Source organism: Lepus europaeus, chromosome 11, assembly GCF_033115175.1.
Source record: "Lepus europaeus isolate LE1 chromosome 11, mLepTim1.pri, whole genome shotgun sequence".
Taxonomy (NCBI): Eukaryota; Metazoa; Chordata; class Mammalia; order Lagomorpha; family Leporidae; genus Lepus; species Lepus europaeus.
Window position 1 is genome coordinate 62541797 of NC_084837.1, and position 17866 is coordinate 62559662.

Below are 17866 nucleotides of genomic sequence, written 5' to 3' on the forward strand. Positions count from 1 at the left end.
CTGGTCAGAAGCGAGAGGCGGGCAGTGACGCCTGGTGGCCTTGCAGGCAGGGCCTCCGGTCCCACAGGTGGCCCCTGGTGGGATCTGGCCCAAGGAGGGGGCTGGAGACCCCAGTGGCTCCGGCCTGAACTGGGGGACTCTCCAGGAGAAGGCACCCCCACAGGTCTGTCCCCAGAGCCTGGGACCACCCGTGGAGGTGAGAGTTTTGGGGGATAGGACAGAGCCCAGCCGGGATTGAGTGTTTTGCATAAGCAAACTTTGCTGCACCCAGCTTCTCTTTCCCAGTCCTTCCTCTCCATGAAAATAAGCTGCAGGTGAGGCAATTGGTTTCTCGCCCCCTGCGGGGACTCCCTCCTGTCCACCACTGGGCCAGATGGAGGCCTGGCCCTGCACTGCCCAACCCTGGCAGTGGCCGTGCCACCAGTGTGCTCCCAGGCACCTCCTCCGCTCCATATCTAGGGGCCTGGGCTGGGGCACTCAGGCCAGGAGGGCTGCTCTGTCCAGGAGAGGCTCAGTGCTGGGCCTCTTCTCCGGTGTGGGACTCTTACACGGCCCAGTCCCAGCGCGTCCAGCCCAAGCCCGGCTCAGCACCCGCCCACATCCTCTTGCCTAACTCGCTCCGCGCTTATCACCCTTCCTAACCTAGCTCGGGAGGCAGGGTCTCTAGCCATGACTTCCTTCCCTCTCAGGGCCTCGCTCTCTGCCCCAGGTCCTACCACAGGCCTCTAGCACCCTCCATCTCAGGCCCCCACCCAGGTTCCACAGCTGCCCCTACTGGCCAGAGCAGGGGGGTGAAGGCAGAGGGAGGAGAATTAAGACACAGGAGAACAGCCTTGGGGGCCGCAGCTCTACGGATTCTGAGCAGAAACATAATCTCTGGGAAAAGCAAGTCTGGGGCAGGTAGAACTCTCTGCCTCCACTCCCCTCCTCTTAATCTCTCTCCTCCCTCCCTCCTGCCGGCATTGGGCTGCTCTGGCCCCCCTGGGATCGGGTTCCCTCTCTGTCTGTTTGAATGGATTTTGCAAGGGAAATCCCTGCCCCTTCCCAGAGCCCCTGCACCTGTCACCTGCAGGGCTCCGGACCCAGCACCCAACTCCCTTCCTCTTGTCTGCCCTGCAGCCATCCGCCCTCTGTCCTCTGTGCACCTGGACAGCTAGATGCTGCCTGTCCCTCGGCCTGGGGAGGGGAAGGGGCAGTCTCTCTCTTATTTCAAGGATTCCAGGACGCCTCACTCTGGCACTTTCCGGCTTGGGCTCCGGCTGCACAGGACAAAGCCTGACCCATCCTGAACCTGGGATGGCACTGGCCGTTCTCGAGACCCAGGGACCTTTACTCTCACGCCTGCATCTTGGCATCCCACAAAGCCAGGCCTGCAAACACAGAAAACCCAGGTGGCAAGGGAAATGTTCACCAGAGATGGCCTTTATTGCTCATAAATCCGTTCAGGTTTTTCCAACTGGGAGCTGATCAAGAAAAATGCTAAATAATAATAATGAAGTGGATATGAAGAGAGTCAGGGAAGTCACACGCAAATACCCAGTTTGAGAAATTGAGGCCTTGGGCTCCTGGGCTGAGCTGGGTGCAGGGCCAAGCATGCCCGCAGGTGGGCAGCAGAAGGGCGAGGATGCCCCCTGCTGGGCACACAGGAGCGCGTGCGCCCCTGGGGAAAGGCCCAGCTACCCAGGGAAAGTGAGCACTCAAAGTTACTGGCAGACGCCTGTCCGTGGTGATTCAGAGACACACGTGCTGTCGATTGGCCTGGGGCCCGCGAGGGCGCTAAGAGCCTGCACGCAGCCTGGTGCCACCTCCCAGGAGCAGATCCCAAGTTCACTTGCTCACTAGGCAGTGTTGGGTGCCAATCACCTGCTTTGGCTTCCCAATCTGTTCTTCAGAGATGTTCCATGGTAGAAGCTGAGCTCAGATCTTCTGGTGCCACCATTTCCAGCCAAACAAGGGAGTCAGATTAGCTCAGCCTCTCGCCCAGTGCTTTGCCTGGCCTAATGAGGCAGTGAGGTTTGAGAGTGGGAAGATCTGTTGTGTGTCTTGGGCCAACAGCTTGCTTACTTTTGGAATGGAGGTTGCTTGGTTATTACATCCTCTGGGGCCTGGCACAGGGAGCTACACTCAGTACTCTATGAGACCAGCCACTTACTAGCTGGTTTATCTGTGATACTTCATCTTCCTGCGCCTCACCTTTCCTATCTGTAAAATGGGGATAATAATGGGTGTTTGCTTAAGATGCTGCGTAGGACACCCACCCTGCCCCTGCCACCCATGTGTGGGATCAGGATATCAGAGTGTCTGGGTTTGAGTCTCAGCCCCTGTGCTCCTGACCCCAGCTTCCTTCCAATGCACGCCTGGAAGACAGTGATGATGGCTCAAGTAGCCGGGTCCCACTTGGGAGACCTGGGTTGAATTCCTGGCTATTGACTTCAGCCTGACACAACCCAGGCTGTTGCAAGCATTTAGGAAATGAATCAGTGGATGGAGGCTCTTTCTCTCTCGCTCTCTCTGTTAGTCTCTGTCTCTGCCTCTGTCTCCACACTATAAATAAATAAATGCAGCGTTCGGGTGTATGTTGTTCTTTCCACAACTAGTATCTTCACTGGTTCATTCTTTGGATTTTTTTTTTTAAAGATTTATTTATGTTTGAAAGGCAGAGTTACAGAGAGACAGGGAGAGACAGAGAAAGTGAGAACTCCCATTCATTGGTTCGCTCTCCAAATGGCTGCAATGGCCGAGGCTGGACTAGGCAGGAGCCAGGAGCCTGGAACTCCATCCTGATCCCACACATGGGTGGCAGGGGCCTAGGCTTTGCCAGGGGCATTAGCAAGGAGCTGGGTTGGAAGCAGAGCAGCTGGGGCACTCACATGGGATCCCAGTGTTGCAGGCAGCGGGTTAACACACGTCCCCATGCCAGTCCCTGTACTTCGGGTTTTTCCCCCAGCACTTTGTGCAGATTGGGGCCTGAATGCACCTTCCCAGAGCAAGCTGCTAGGGACACTCCTAGCTACGGGCTAAAAGCAGGTCCAAGCTGCCTGAAGTCATGGAGTCAGGAGCACGGGAGCTCCTGTCATGGCACGTGCCAGCCTCCCAGCAGCCTGACACCCCCCAGCTCCACTGCTGACGAGACAGGCACGAGAGTGAGGACAGCTGTCAAGCCGCCCAGCTGCGTGCACAGCTGAGGCTCCAGAGCCAGCACTATGCACGCAGAGAGCTGAGCATCACGCAGAGCTGGGGCAGGGCTGGGCTGCAGGTGCTCAGCGGGACAGGAGAGGTGAGGGATTAAGACCTCACGTGTCAGGGCTGGTGCTGTGGCATGGCATAGCAGGTACAGCCACCACCTGCAGTGCCAGCATCCCATATGGGCGCCGGTTCGAGACCCGGCTGCTCCACTTCCTATCCAGATCTCTGCTATGGCTGGGAAAGCAGTAGAAGATGGCCCAAGTCCTTGGGCCCCTGGACCCGTGTAGGAAACCCAGAAGAAGCTCCTGGCTCCTGGCTTCAGATCAGCTCAGCTCCAGTGGTTACAGCCATTTGGGGAGTGAACAAGTGGATGGAAGACCTCTCTTTCTCTCTCTCTCACGCTCTGCCTCTGCCTCTCTGTAGCTCTGCCTTTCCAATAAATAAATAAATCTTCAAAAAAAGAAAAGAAGAGAAAAAGACCTCACATGTCCTGCCATCACCACCCCCTCTGGGACACAGAAGGAGCCGTCTGGGACGGGAGGAGGAAACGTGTGTCATGTGGCTGTTTCCTTTTGAAGGGCCATTCAGGATCAAACTCACCTGGAGGTGTGGCGAATGAACACCGGATCGGTCCTCAAGAAGCCCAGATTTTAGATCCAGCTGGAGCCAAGGTTTGCCGTGCGATCTTGGCAAGCTGCCAGAGCTGTTAAGCTTTTGATCACTTCTAAGATTCCTTCCAGCTCTAAACATCTCTCTCTCTCATCAGCAGGGCCCACATTGGTTTTTCTTTTTCTTTTTTTTTTTTTCTCTCCTGCTTTCTGGAAACTCTGAGAGATGACAAACCTAGAAATGAGAGTTACAGGTGGCAGGAAGGCTTGGCTCTTGCCCCAGCATGGTATTCTTTTTATCTTCTCTGCCTCTGTTTATCCATCTGAGAAATGGACCCATGTTTATAAGCATAATGGAAATAAATGAGGTGATGTCCTTCTCCAGGTAGGCACAGTGTCTTGCACATGGGCAATGCCTTCAGTGTTAATCAGTTGCTTCTGTCCTTACTCCTGTCCTGGCTCTCCTCTGTATCAGGATTCGACACAGTGGCTAAGACGCTGCCTGGGACAAGGGCATCCCACAGCAGAGCGCCTGGGTTTTGAGTCCTGGCTCTACTGGTTCCAGCTTCCCACTAATGCACCAAAACACCAGATAGCTCCGGGTCTCAGGTCCCTGCCGCCACGTAGGAGAACTGGGTTCAGTCCTGGCTTCCAGGGAGCCCAGCCCTGGGTGTTGTGGGCATTTGGGGAGTGAAACAGTGGATGAAAGCACTCGCTCTCTTTCAGAAAAAATGTCAACCATCAATAATGGCGATACTTGATCACAGCACGGTCATGACCACAGGAGTCAAGCCCCTCAGTGTGGACGGCGGGAAGCTGGGCAGCACAGGAATTTGGCGAGTCATGGATTCAGGATCCAGAAACACCCCAGCCTGCTGGAGCAGTGGCCTAAACCTCACCAAGAGAAATGATCAGGGCTCAGCTGGGAGATCCGGGCTGGGCTCCGAGGCACCGACTGTACAGGACAGCATGGAGAAGTGGCAGCTTGGCAGGAACACGTGTGAATAAAACTGAGGGTTTTCGCTGACAGCCAGCTCCATCTGAGTCAAACGACAGAGCTGCCAACAAAAGCGGACAGACTCTCAGGCTGCCGGATTGAAGTGGCGTGCCAAGCCCAGGGACGCTCCATCTTGGTATCAGACGAGAATAATCTGCACAGCTCCGGCATCGCTGTGTCTCCCTTGCTGCACCCAGAGCCTCTGAATCAGCTCTGGGATCAGCAGGCAGGGAGTGGCAAGGTAAGGAGTCTGGATTGCTCAGAGCTTCACCCCTGGTTCCAAGGTACAACCAGAACTCTGGAACACAGACAGACTCTGGAACCAAGGAAGACTGCACCTGGCATGCTTGGGGAACACCGTCCTGAGCCGTGTGCCTGGATCACAGGGAAGCGCACAAGCTGGAAGACGTTTGGTGGCCAGGATGCACACAGGCTCTGTGGGGATTGGCGAGAGGTGAACCAAGGCACGGAGACAGGGAGGTCCACCTGCACGTGGACAAGACTTTTTCCCTCGGGCCCCCAGGGACAGAATCCAAGAGGACTGGTTTAGGTCAGGTTTCTCAAGAAGCATTCTGAGATGGAGACTTGCAAGGAGTTTATTGGGGTCGGGGGGCGGGGCATGTTCAGAGACAACGGTTCCAAGGTGGGCATTGAAGCGAGATTAAGCAGAGAGAGAGTTGGGGTCCCAATGTGGTCCCCACACAGAACACCACCTTAACCGCTGCACCCAACACCCGTCCCCAGACAGAACACCTCCACAGGGAGTTTGGGGTTGAGATGGCCCCTCTGAGTTAGCCCCAGCTGGGCAAGAGGGCCAGTCTTTTCAATCCCACACTGCCCAGATGACTACCCCTAGGGATAGGTCGTAGAGTGAGGCACCCATCGCCCCGGGTGAGTGAAGAAAACACTAGGGGAGACACAGAGCTGTGAGCCATCAGCAGCCCACACTTCCAGCAGCTTGGGGGACAAGCCGCTTGTCCCCACTGTCAGAACCTGGGGAGTGCACGCAGCGACACGGCAGTCCCCGCTCTGGCCCGGCTCCGAGCCGCTCGCTTCGCAGAGTAAGTTCACTGTTCCTGCGAACAGCTCCTCCAGAACACTGGGGATGGTTTCCGGGACACTTACAGGGGTAGCCCCACGACTGCAGCCAGTCTTGGTGTCACAACTGGTCCTCATCAGCCCCCTCCTCTGTCACTCAACTCTGAATTCTCTCTACCTTCAGTTTGAGTCTCTGCAGGTCTCAGTGGCTTACCTGGTGGGGTGAGCAACCACCAACCACCTCATCCTGCCTCTCCAGGCCACACTGCTGAAGTTTCCCCTTGTCACCAAAACCAGGCAAGGCAGTGTCAAGAGCTCCTGGATCATCTGGCTGCCAAGCGTACAGCAGCCGTGACGAGGGTCACTTATGCCCGCCGGGAAGGGAGTCCTTTCCTTGCCTGCTGGTCTGTGGGCACAAGAATGTGAAGGAGAGAAAGCAGCCATATTAGAATGTATGGGGTTCTTGTTCTGTCCACTAGTAGAATCTCAGAGAACCTGCAACCGCAGGAACAGGAACTACAAATTCCCCCGGAACTGTGGGAGTGGTGGGAAGCAGGCTCATTCCAACTTCTACTCTCGGTTTTCTGAACCTCTGCATTCTACTCGTTGAGCCACAGCACCATACGTTAGTTGTTGACTCGGGGCACACTTCCGGCTGCTCCAGCCCCACAGAAGGCTGCTCTGTGGCTCCCTCTGCTCTGTTCAGCCAGGGCACCCTGGGTGGTGAGATACGCACTAAGCCCCGAAGAGCCCATCATCAAGCACGAGATGAATGCTGCATTGAGACCTCATGTCAGTGAGTCAAACCCTCTTCAGCCCCTCAAGAGCAGCCTTTGGGCAGGAAAGACAAATCTACACCCAGAATCCACGTCAATTCAAGCAAAGACGAGTCAGTTAACCCTGGCAGAGTAGAGAAAAGCCAATGCAGTCAACTTGGCCACCAAGTCACTGGCTGGCCATCAGTTACTGGAAGGTTGGACACCGGCAGTGACAACAGCAAAATCTGCCTTGGTGAGTGGGAGTCCGTTCTCCTGCGCCACACCTGCCAACTTACCCACGTGCTGCCATCTGTGCCACTACGGCCACTGTTATGGTACAGTAGGACTTGTCTCCCCCAAAACTCATGCAAGATGGTTAAACTCTGATGTCTTGATGGTTGACAATCAAGGGTGAAGGCTTGATCTAATTGTGGGGCTAGGAGGTGAGTCTGGTGGGGAGTGTTCAGGTCGCTGGAGCATGCCCTTGGAGGATGGCTCCCAGGAGAGGGTTGATTATTATTTGACTTCGAGTTCGGCCTGGATTCTCTTTCTGTCTCCACTTCCTGGCTCACCATGTCATTGTTCCTCCACACTTGCCATGGCCAGCCTCCCACAAACACCAGAAGTAACCCACCCAATCCTGAACTGGGGCCAGCACTATGGCATAGCAGGTAAAGCTGCCACCTGCAGGGTCTCTAACATCTCAAATGGATGCCGGTTTGAGTCCCAGCTGCTCCACTTGTGATCCAGATCTCTGCTAATGCGCCTGGGAAAGCAGTGGAGGATGGCCCAAGTGCCTGGGCCCCCGCACCCATGTGGGAGACCTGGAAGAAGCTCCTGGCTCCTGGCTGTGGATTGGCCCAGCTCCAGCTGTTGCATCCATTTAGAGAGTAAACCAGCAGACAAAAGGCCTCTTTCCCCCTGTCCCTGGCATATAAATCTGCCTCTCAAATAGCAAAACAAGCAAACAAACAAAAAAACTCCAAACTGTAAGCTGATATAAACCTTTTATTTCCCAAGAAGCTCTTCTAAGCTATTTAGTTAAAGTAAGGAAACGTGGGCTAATACAGCCTCCTCACTGGGCCAGCACAGGAGAGGCACAACAAAGACTAGCACACAGCAACTCCAAGTCAATCTATCTAGTGGGTGTACAGTGTCTCCTCCATGGTGGGTGCTCTCCGGGGGACACCGACAACAACACGCAGCTCATCACACTGTTTTGCCCACCCCTCACAGCCTCCCAGTAGTTCCCTATCTGGGCCCCTAAGCAACCAGTCTTTGGGCCTGTGTGTATTTTTACATCAGGCCACTCTGCTGGGGCCACGAGAGTGATTCGGTTCCTAGTCAGGTAGCAGCGTCAGCCCCGACACCGCGTCCAGCAGATCTTCAATGGGTTTGGCTGCTCCACTTTCCCCAGCGCACAGCTACCAAGTAAGTGACGACGGGCCTGTTGGGGGAAGGGGAGGGGACATCATGACTATATTGTTGCAGTATTGCAGGAGCCGTCCTCTCTGGGACCTGACCTCCAAGTCGGGCTCTAAATCTGGAAATTGAATCAAGTCTGGAAACCAGACAAGGTATTGTGACTTTTCATAGGAACTGCTGCCACCAACCTCCTGGTCTTTCTTCCTTGATTTAATTTACAGCTCAGCCATTCTCAGTGTGTAGTCTACAGAGCCCTGGGGTTTCGCAAGGTCAAAATTACTTTTATAATCCTAAGATGCCATTGGCCTTTCTAACTGTGTTGACAATCGCACTAATAGTGCAAGAGCAATGGAGAATAAAACTTCTGGTGTCTTACAAACTGAGCCAGTCGTTTGTTGTAGATAAAAAAGAAAAAGAAATCACTTAAGAATATCCTTAACAAAGCAACAAAAAAATTAAGTTCTATTAAATCATGGCCCTTAAATCCATGTATTTTTTAGCACTTCCTGTGTTCAAATGGAAACTACTACACACAGAAGTATCATGGTTCTGCCAGCAAAAGGACTTGTGGGGTTAAATTTTTTTTTAAGATTTATTTATTGGGGCCAGCGCTGGCATCCCATGTGGGTGCCGGTTCTAGTCCCGGCTGCCCCTCTTCCGATCCAGCTCTCTGCTGTGGCCTGAGAAAGAGGGTAACAGATTGTATTCACAGACAGGTGCTCCGTACCGGTCAAGTATGCCTCATTTAACCAAATGCTCGGCCCGCCTCCCCTGTACCTGTCCTGGCCGCGCCTGTTGGCGGCTTCTGCAGCGCCTCCCCTCCTAGGCCCTCACATGTCTCTGACTGGGATTTGTTGCAATTTGGCTCTATTTATTGTTCCGGGGGGCGGGGGGAGGCAGGTTCCTTTGGCAGCTGAGGGCAGTTCCCAGGGATAGTTGCAGCTTCCAGCCATCACCAGGCGACACTCCTGGCAGCGTGGCCCCTCCTCCACAACATCCATTGCAAAGTTCAGCTCTGAGCGAGCGTAGGAGGCGGAGTGGAGCGGGGATCAAGACCCCAGCGCCCCGGCTTAGAAGCAAAACCTCTAGTTACGTGACCTTGGGCAGATTCCTTAACCTCTTTGAGGCAGTTTCTTCACCTACAAAATGAAGACACGGTGTAACTACCTGAGACAAGGAATGTAAGTACTTGGTAGAACGCCTAAGGGCGTGGTCGCTGTCCCTGTTAGAATAGATCCGAAAGAAGCCTGGAAGAGCTGCCCCGGGGAGCGGACAACGAGGTACACCAACTGTGCATGGTCTTTCGTGCTCTGGGGGATGTCGTGGCGGAGGCTCCAGGATCAACTCTGGGAAGCACAATGGCTGGCCTTTTGGGCCCATGCTGTCCCCACCCTGCCTCGATTCTAGTGGGGGAGAGGCACTTAGCGAAGCATATTCACTTTCAGGCCACTAGGGGGCCATTTAGTTGCCTGCAACAAGAATACGCTAATGGTTTCTTAATGGCTCAGGCACCAGGGAGATCGGGCTCAATTAGATCTGAAAGCATTTTGAGTTCCTGGGGTAAAAGACACTATGTAAATCCCGATAATAAATTGGGCTTATTGATGACAGGTTAAAGAATCTGGCACTGTTTGGTTTGGAGAAGAATAGGGTAAGAGGAATTGAATAAGGACGCCAAGTACATTATTCCTCAGTAAAAGAGTGACATGCTGTTTTCCGACTCCACTGGGTACAAGCAGGAAGAAATGCTTAATTTGCAGTAGAAATGGAAATGCAACATGGAGGTGCGTTGAAGAAAGAGGGTGGAAGGAAGCTTTGTGTTGGCCTTGGGGAGAGAAGCAGGATCTGTATTGCCAGGTGAGATTAGGGGAGAGAAGAAAGGACAACCTCACGGACAAGTCAGGGATTTTAACCCAACAGGCTGCCCGGCCAGACCAGCTCTGGCTGGCCTGGGAACAGGGTGCCGGAGAAGTTCTCCATTAACCTACAAAAAGCAAGACACATTTGGAACTTCCAATGCCCTTGACATTTCTAAGTAACAAAGACAGACTTTTCCTAATGGCATCCAGCTGGCCTCGGTTAGTGCAGACCCATACCTGGGCTAGAAGCCTGGGGTCCCAGCCGAGTGCTGGGGAGGCAGGGCTGGTGTGTGTGTATGGTGGTGGGGGGTGCTTTCTCCTGGGGGAGGGGTCTGAAGACCAAAGGTTCCTAGAGGAAGAAGGAAGTCCTGTCAGAAGCCAGGTAAGGCTGACAGCCGCTGGGCCAGGAGGACTCACCCACAGACCCCTCTAGAACCCCGTCCTCCTGGCCCACACACTCATGCAGGCACCCAGGAGGTCCACACACCCTGTGTTCCGGGAGCACAGGAAGTAGTATCTTTCAAGGAGGAGGGAAGCAGAAATTCTGGAGCCTTACAGAGAGGGAAGGAGGGGAGGAGGCGGGCGGGGGGGGGGGGGGCAGAAGGAGGAGACCCAAGGGTTGTCAGTAGGCAGGAAATCCAAACAGTGGGCTGGAAGCCCTCTTCCAGGCCCCTGACCTGGAGCCAGGGAAGACAGATCTCAAGTGGGAAGGGGACAGAGAGAGGAGGGACCACCCCCAGCCCCCACCACAGGTCCTGAGGCACCAGAGGATTAGGGAAGAACAGTGCCCTGAGCGAAGGCAACCCCCTGAGTCCAAATCAAGGCCAAACTTGGGGAGTCCGAAGGCCAAAAGTGGGACCTGGGACCTGTTACGAACGTGGGGACCTAGGTGGCAGGTGAGTGTCTAGAGCCAGCTTAGCCCGTGGCTCTGTCTCAGAGGCTCCGGCTGCTTTAGGCAGCCTGACTCCGGAGCACCGAGCGGACAGGGAATTGGGAAAGTTCCAGCAGAATTCTGGGTCCAGATCGCAGCCTGGACTGCGAGAAGGAGCGCGACCAGCTGAGGCCTCCCCTGGACGAGCACCCGGCTCCTTAGGGGTGAAGGGACCTAGGAGACCTGCCCAGCAGGTGCGCGGAGCGGGGCGCCAGCCGACAGCGCTAACGCGGCATCACCTGCACACACACACACACACACTGCAGGGGGTAAGCTGAGGCCAGGGAGCCGAAGCCGAGATGCTGCCGTTGCACCTGTCACGGCGGAGCAGCGACGCGCCCGCGTCCACAGCTCCGCGCTCCGCCCGCGCTCCCCGCCCCTCTGCCCCCCTTTCAGCCCCGCACTCCGCCCCGCTCTACGCCGTTCCCCTTTTAAAGAAGCGCCCGGGGCGCCGGTCCGCGCCGCGCCAGCCGGCGCGGGCCCGCGGCGACGTCGCCCTTTTAAGAGCCCGCCTCCCGTCGCCGTGTCTTAACGGGGCGTCCCCGCGGGCGCGCGGCGCCGGGCCACAGCCCGCCTCCCCGCGCGGCACTTCCGGGCCTCGGCGTCGCCCTTTTAAGAGGCAGCCCCAGCGGCGCGCTCCCCGCCCCGGTGGCCGGCGCGCGAGGCGGGGGAGCCGGCCGGAGCAGCTCGCGGTCCGCGCGGCCACTGGAGACCGGGCGGCCGGCGGCCGAGGAAGCGGCGGCGGCGGCGGATGGGGACGCGGAGCCGGGCGGCTGTGGCAGCTGTGGCGGTGGCGGCGGCGGGGAAGCAGCTGACGGGGCGGCGGCGGCGGCGGCGCTGGCGGCGGTGACTGGCCCAGGCCCCGTCGGCGGCCGCAGCGACGCGGTGGCGGGCGACGGGCGGGCGGCGTGAGGAGCGGCGGCGGAGCGCCGAGCCGCCGGGCACCGAGGGCGTCGGGCCGCCCCTGCCCAGTCCTCGCAGGCCGCCAGGCCCCCCTCCAGCCGGGGCCGTGGAGCACCGGGGCAAAGGCCGGGGCCCCCCCATGAAGGAGCGCGACTCGGCCCCGGCCGAGCGGGGCAAGCCGGCCACCTACACCGGGGACAAGAAGGCGAAGATGGCGGCCAAGACCAACAAGAAGTGGGTCCGGCTCGCCACCGTGTTCGCCTACGTGCTCTCCGTGTCGCTGGCCGCCATCGTGCTCGCCGTCTACTACAGCCTCATCTGGCAGCCGGTGGGCGCCGGGACCTCGGGCGGAGCCTCCGGCCCGCCCCCCGGCGGCTCCAACGCCACCGGCCCGTCGGGGACTTCGGGGGCGGCGGCGGCGGCGGGGCCCAACACCACCCGGTCGTCCCGCCGCGAGGCGCCGCGCGCCGCGCCCCCGCTGCAGGCTGTGCGGCCCGCGCCTCCGGAGCCCCCTGCAGGCGATGCCCCGGCCGGACCGCTCGAGCGGCCGCGGGGCCAGGACGAGGACCCGGAGGATGAGGAGGAGGCGGCGGCGGCGGCGCCTGGGAGTCGATGAGCCCCTCCGCGCTGGGGGCGGCGGGGAACTACCCTCTGCAAGCCCGGAGGCTAGACTTGGCGGCCGGACGGGGCGGGGAGCCCGTGGGAGTGCCCCCCGCAACCCCACGATCGCCCACTCAGCCCAAGAGCCGGCGGCCCGCAGCCCGATCTTAAACAGCCACGGGACCACGATTCGCCGGGGGCTCAGGCTTTGGTCTTCCGAGGACCGTTCTGCTGCGCCAGGGCCTTGAGCCATAAGGGGGATGGGGTGAGGGGTGGGGATCCCAGCGAGGAACCCTTATGTGCCGCTCGCTCGCTCTGGTGTACCCTACGCGCAGGGGTGCCTCGGGCTTTCCCCTCAAGACTCAGGGGAAGGAGAGAGCTGTTGGCTCCCTTTTTTTTTTTTTTTTATTTTAATATAAGCTGAAGCTCTCGCCAGGAGGAGGGCACCAAAAGTAGTGGAGCTCAGGTACGTCAAACCTAGTTGCAGTGGCCAGAGATGCATTTAATTTATAGATCCCTGTATATAGTTGTCGACATATGCACTAGCAGATGTAATCACATAGAAGCGCAGGACCCCGCCCCCACCCTGGGTAGCTACCAACTGATGGGGTCACGCCAGGGCGGGTCGCTGGGCCCCAAAGTGCACCTAGCCAGAAGGGCACAGAGACGGCTCCTGTCATCGCCCCTCTTCTCCCTGCCCCACCCTGTTATTTCAGAGAGAGAGAGAGGTTTACGGCTTTCTTCCACAAAAGCTGTATTGGTTCTCAGACTGTGGACAACCTTAGCTGTGAGAGCCGGGCCAGGGCGCTGAGGGCCGGGGCGCTGGGGACGCACTGATACCCTGCTCTTCCCGCCCCAGCCCCCACACCACAGTGGCTTCCTGCTGGGGCCCCAAGTGTCTGGATGCGGGCCAGGGAGGATGGCAGGGAAGATCCGTGCCGCCGGCTGCCACGGCCACCCTCCCCTCTCGGAGGTCTTTTAGAAGAGCAGGCTTTTCTAAGGAGAGTGGCCGGCGGCAAGTGTGTGTGTGTTTTCCTGCTCCTCAAGCTCCTCCCTCTCAATCTTGAATTTCTCCCCTTCCTCAAGCTCTCATCTGATTCACCTTCGCGCTCCCTGTTCCTTGAGCCGGTAGTGACAAAGCAGCCCTGCCCCTGGGACAACACCAGCGCTTTGATGGGGTCCTCCAGCTGTAGGACTGGGGGAGGCCAGGGGCGAGCTTCCGTAGCCCAGCCAGGCCAAGGCTGAATGCTGCCTGCAGCCGCGCAGAGGGGCGGCAAGGAAATGACGGGCGATCAGCTCTGGGGCAGCAGAGTGGTTCTTCCTCTGTGGATCCCACTTCCTCCCGCTCTTGCAGTTGGGCAGTAGAGTGTGGGTAGTGACAAGATAGCAAGCCCTCTGGTGTTTCCTTTTTGGGAAATGCACTGGCTTTTTTTTTTTTTTTTTTTTTTTTGACAAAAACCTGACCCACCTGAGTCCTGAAGCAGTTTGTCTTGCAGGCTTCTGGCCTGCAACCCGAGCGCCAAGCCAAGTTTACAGGGGAACAGCCTTGCTCTAAGCCATGTCCTGTTGTGGGCACAATAACAGAACTGAGCTGTCGCGGCCTCCCAGCTGGCTGGCAGCACCCCCGAGGTCTCTGGCCTAGAGGACATTTCTTAGCAGCTGACCACGACTTCAGCATTAGGAAGCGTGGGAGGCCTTTTCCATTTTTCGGTGGGAGACTAGAGGGAGAACCACAAGATGCCACTTTATAACTTCAATAATAGCTGTAATTTATATTTACTGTGTGAATTTTTAGTCCTATATTTTAATAATTTGTAAATTGATCTCTTATTCCAAGAATCCTTTGAACTCACAGGAGAACGTCTGGGAGTCCAGTTCCCTGTCCCCTTCCTGCCCCTGCTTTCTGGACTGTTTAGATCCACTTTGGGACGGATCAGAGAGGCTGGAGAGACCACTCGTAGATCCAGCTGCTGGCCTCCCAACCCTCCGACGCCTTCGCTGGAATTGGGACATTGGCTCCAGCCCTAGCTGTGAACATAACCAGAGACATTATTTATAATTCAGCCATTCAAGATATACCTGTACTCAAAAAGTCCTGTATATTTTTTAAAAGTTTTATTTTTCAGGTGAACAAAAATACATTCTAAGAACTCTGCGTAAGCTGTGTGAGGCGATCATTTCTCTTAGCGTTATGTGGTGGGGCAGTAGAGACTGAGGGGTTAAGTGGCCTGAGCTGTGGATGGGTGGTGATGAATAGGTTTAGGATGCAGAAGCAATTGGCCAGCTGTCGGCAGTGCCCCGTGGCTTGACTGGATTGATTAGTGAGGGCTGGCAGGAGCCGCCCTGGGGCCAGCAGAGCAGTGAGCTCTGGCTCAGCCGCTGGAGAAAGCCAAGACGATCCTGAGAAGATCGGCGTTGCCAGACTCGGGGCAGATGTGTGGCCTGTGTGGTCGAGGAAGCGGAGAGTCCGGTAAGCGTGAATATTAAGATTTATGGCAAACATTTAGCTGGCTGACAGCCGTGGCTGCGGCCAGTACTCGCTGCCTGATAACATCCCCGTTCTCACCTTTAGACTGTTGGCCCCTAGATAACTCCAGAAGTGCTAACGTGCCAACACGGGGACAGACAGACCCGTGCATCCTCGGCACTCAGCCAGGTCTTGGGCCTGCTGCAGAGGAGGTGAGCGAGCCGCGCGGCTGAGAGGTGTGGGTTGCTTCGAAGGTGAGGCTTTTCCTCCACTTGAAGCAAACAAAGAAGACATGTGGGTGAAAAGCACAACTATAAGGGATTAGTTATGCTGCAAAATACATGGGAAGCAATCGAGCTCAGCTCATTATTAGACAATGCTGCCCAGAGCCAATCCGGAGTGAGACGCCGGTGTCGGTGGGGCCCCCTGAGGCCTGCACTTGAGCAGAGCTGTCGGGGGCAGCCACTGTGCTTTTCCATCACCTTGTAGTCTGCAGGGAGGCGAGGGAAAGGTCCGCCCTTCCTTTCTTTCCCTCTTCAGCCAACACAATGCTTTCTGTGAGAGGGCTTGGTAAGGCAGAGCAGAGGGGAGTGAAAGAGTTGCCGAGCTCTTGGAGCCAGCCCCTCCTTTCTGCAGACAGTGACATGTGGCTTCTGCAGCTGCACACGGCTTCGTGTGCTGGGCACAGACAGCAGGCGCTGCTGGCCAACCCCAGCAGGGCCTGCCTGGCTGGGGAGCAGCGGCGAGAAATGAGCTGTAAAACTGGCCCCCCGGTTTTAAGCCAGGAAGGAGAGTCCTGTGCAGGGGGTGGGGGTGGTTACTGTGCTACCACTGCTTCGCACTGGGACCGCCAGAATGCTTCCCAGGTGCCCGCTGCCTTGGAAGTGACTGTGCCTGGATTTGGAGGAAGGAGTACCCTCCTTTGAGGGGAAGGTTTGGGAAGTCGGGGCTGGGGAGCTCTGTACACTGGGTTGATGTCCTGTCTGCCCAGCCAGAGCTGAGCTGTGAACAGGTGTTTCTTGGAAGTTCTAAGCATAAGCCACACCTCCTCCTGACGATTCTAGATTTCTGCATGGCATGAGACCACGGTTTTGGAAGCTTTTCTGGCTACCTTGTTTGTCAGTTTTCCCTGGGGAATTCTAAGCAAGTGTGCTCTTCAGTCGAGTATTTATATCCTGCTTTGCAATGCTGAATACGGAGCATCTACTTGTTTCTACATGTTTCTTTAGGGAGAACTGGAAGGTCAGGTCCCCGACTTTAAGGCGACCACAGCCACCTCGAAGAGGTGATGATAGGCCTCCCTCTCCTGGCTGTGAGAATGGAGGGTGTTTGTGGGATTGCAGTTCAGTAACAAAAGGGGCAGGGTTGGGGGGGGGGGCTGCAGTGGCTTGGCTCGTTTCTCATGAGCAGCGCCGAGCGACTGGTGCAGAGCTGAGGTTCTGCGAGGATGTGTGGACCGCCTGGGACAGCACCTTGTTGGATGGAACTGGCCTGGCTCTTCTGTCACTGTGGGAGTCCTGTCATAGTCCAAGTTTGTGCCTGTATCCACAACCCACAATCTAATTCTATTAGGTAGATGGCTAAGAGGAACCCCTGCAAACTGTGGTTTGTCCTGATCTCTCCAGCCTCAGTTTTTCTATTTCCAAGCCGAGAGACTCAGGCGTGCCCTTCTCCCTGGTCCCAGGTGCCACAAGTCCACAGCTGTGTCCCATGTGAAGCTTAGTGGATGCGACTGAGGCTGTGCCTCTGTGCCCCAGCCCTGTGGTCTGATGAGCTATTAAAAACACCTACTCCGTAGACAAGTTTTTGGTCCATACCTGTTTCACTTACTTGCATAACCTCTGGTTTGCTGCTGCCAGAAAGCCTGTGTTATGCTTTTTGCTGCCCACACTGGTTAATGAACAAGTGAGCACAAAACCGTCTCCTCCCCACATCCCCAGACTCACCAAAGCTCTCTGTCCTAAGGGCAGAAAGTGTCGCCCATTTGTGCCAGCCGCCTGGTCAGTAAGGAGCGCTCTGACCCAGCCAGCTTCCCTGTGTCCTTTTGGGTTCCATCAGCGTCTCTTACGTGAGGGACCAGAGAACTACCACACAGTCTCTGCCTCGAGGGTTTACAGTCTTGCCCACAGGAGATAGTCCTTGGTAACAACTTGTCCTATTGCCCTATCTTCATAATCTGCTTTGGAACTAGCTTATGTATTACATAGCCGAAGGCATGTTTCCTATAAACCACTATCAGGAACTAAAGAACTATTTGTCCTTGTCCAAAAAAAAAAAAAAAAAAAAAGCAATTGGGTTGATTACGAAGAATTTCCTTCCAAACATACCATTCTCCGCTACCTCATTGTTGGGAGACACTTCCCCCATTGTGTTCTGGGGCCACCTGCCCTCTCAGCTGTCTGGCTGATAGCCTGGGCAGTGCCGAGTCACGGCAGTGGGGTCTGGGCTGGTGGACGGCTCACAGCGTCAGGAGGATGTGGCTGGGGAGGGACCCCTGAACTGGAAGATAGGAACCCTGGGAACTGAACAATGGCATTAGTGGAAAATCCTGGACCTCTCTCTCTCTTGCCAACCAAGTGGGAATTCATGAGGTAATAGGTGTGAAAGGGCCCTGAGACCCTGGGAATAAAAGCACAGTGTGTACACACTGAGTAATGCCGTCTCGAGGGAACGGCTGCCCCTCTGGGAAAACCTGATGCACGGAAGGCAGTAGGAAGCTGTGAGCCCTGACCAGCAGCGCTGGCATCACCTGGGAGTTTGTCCAGGCTGTGGCCCCCTTGTCGTGTGAGTGAGCCATTCAGGAAACAGAGCCTGGCACCCCAGCTGCCCAGCCTGGCCCTGGGATTCTGGAGCCCAAGGTTGGGATATTTCTGTTTTGACAGATGGTTATCAACGTGACTTGCGACCCTTTTCCTCTCACTTGAAGCCAGCTGCCCTGCTGGGGGAGGAAAAGCTGTATCCCCAGAGTTTGTAGGAAAAAAGGAAAAAGCCTCCACTGTCCGTTAGTTGTGACAGTTGCTGGAGAAGGGACCCTGGAGAGCTTGTTAAGGAGGAGGCAGGCTCGCCAGTGTCCCCGCCTCCCGCCCGGCAGAGG

At 56.5% G+C, this 17866-nt stretch overlaps 1 protein-coding gene across 1 annotated transcript; it reads left to right on the forward strand.

The window, feature by feature from the left end:
• Positions 1 to 11713: 11713 nt before the first annotated feature.
• INAFM2 (InaF motif containing 2) lies at positions 11714 to 13753 on the forward strand. Its single transcript, XM_062205623.1, has one exon. The coding sequence runs from the start codon at positions 11845 to 11847 to the stop codon at positions 12319 to 12321; it is 477 nt and encodes a 158-aa protein (XP_062061607.1). The 5' UTR covers positions 11714 to 11844; the 3' UTR covers positions 12322 to 13753.
• Positions 13754 to 17866: the final 4113 nt, after the last annotated feature.

Coding starts and splice junctions, on each gene's coding strand:
- INAFM2 (XM_062205623.1), top strand. CDS start 11,845: ATGAAGGAGCGCGACTCGGCCCCGGCCGAGCGGGGCAAGCCGGCCACC.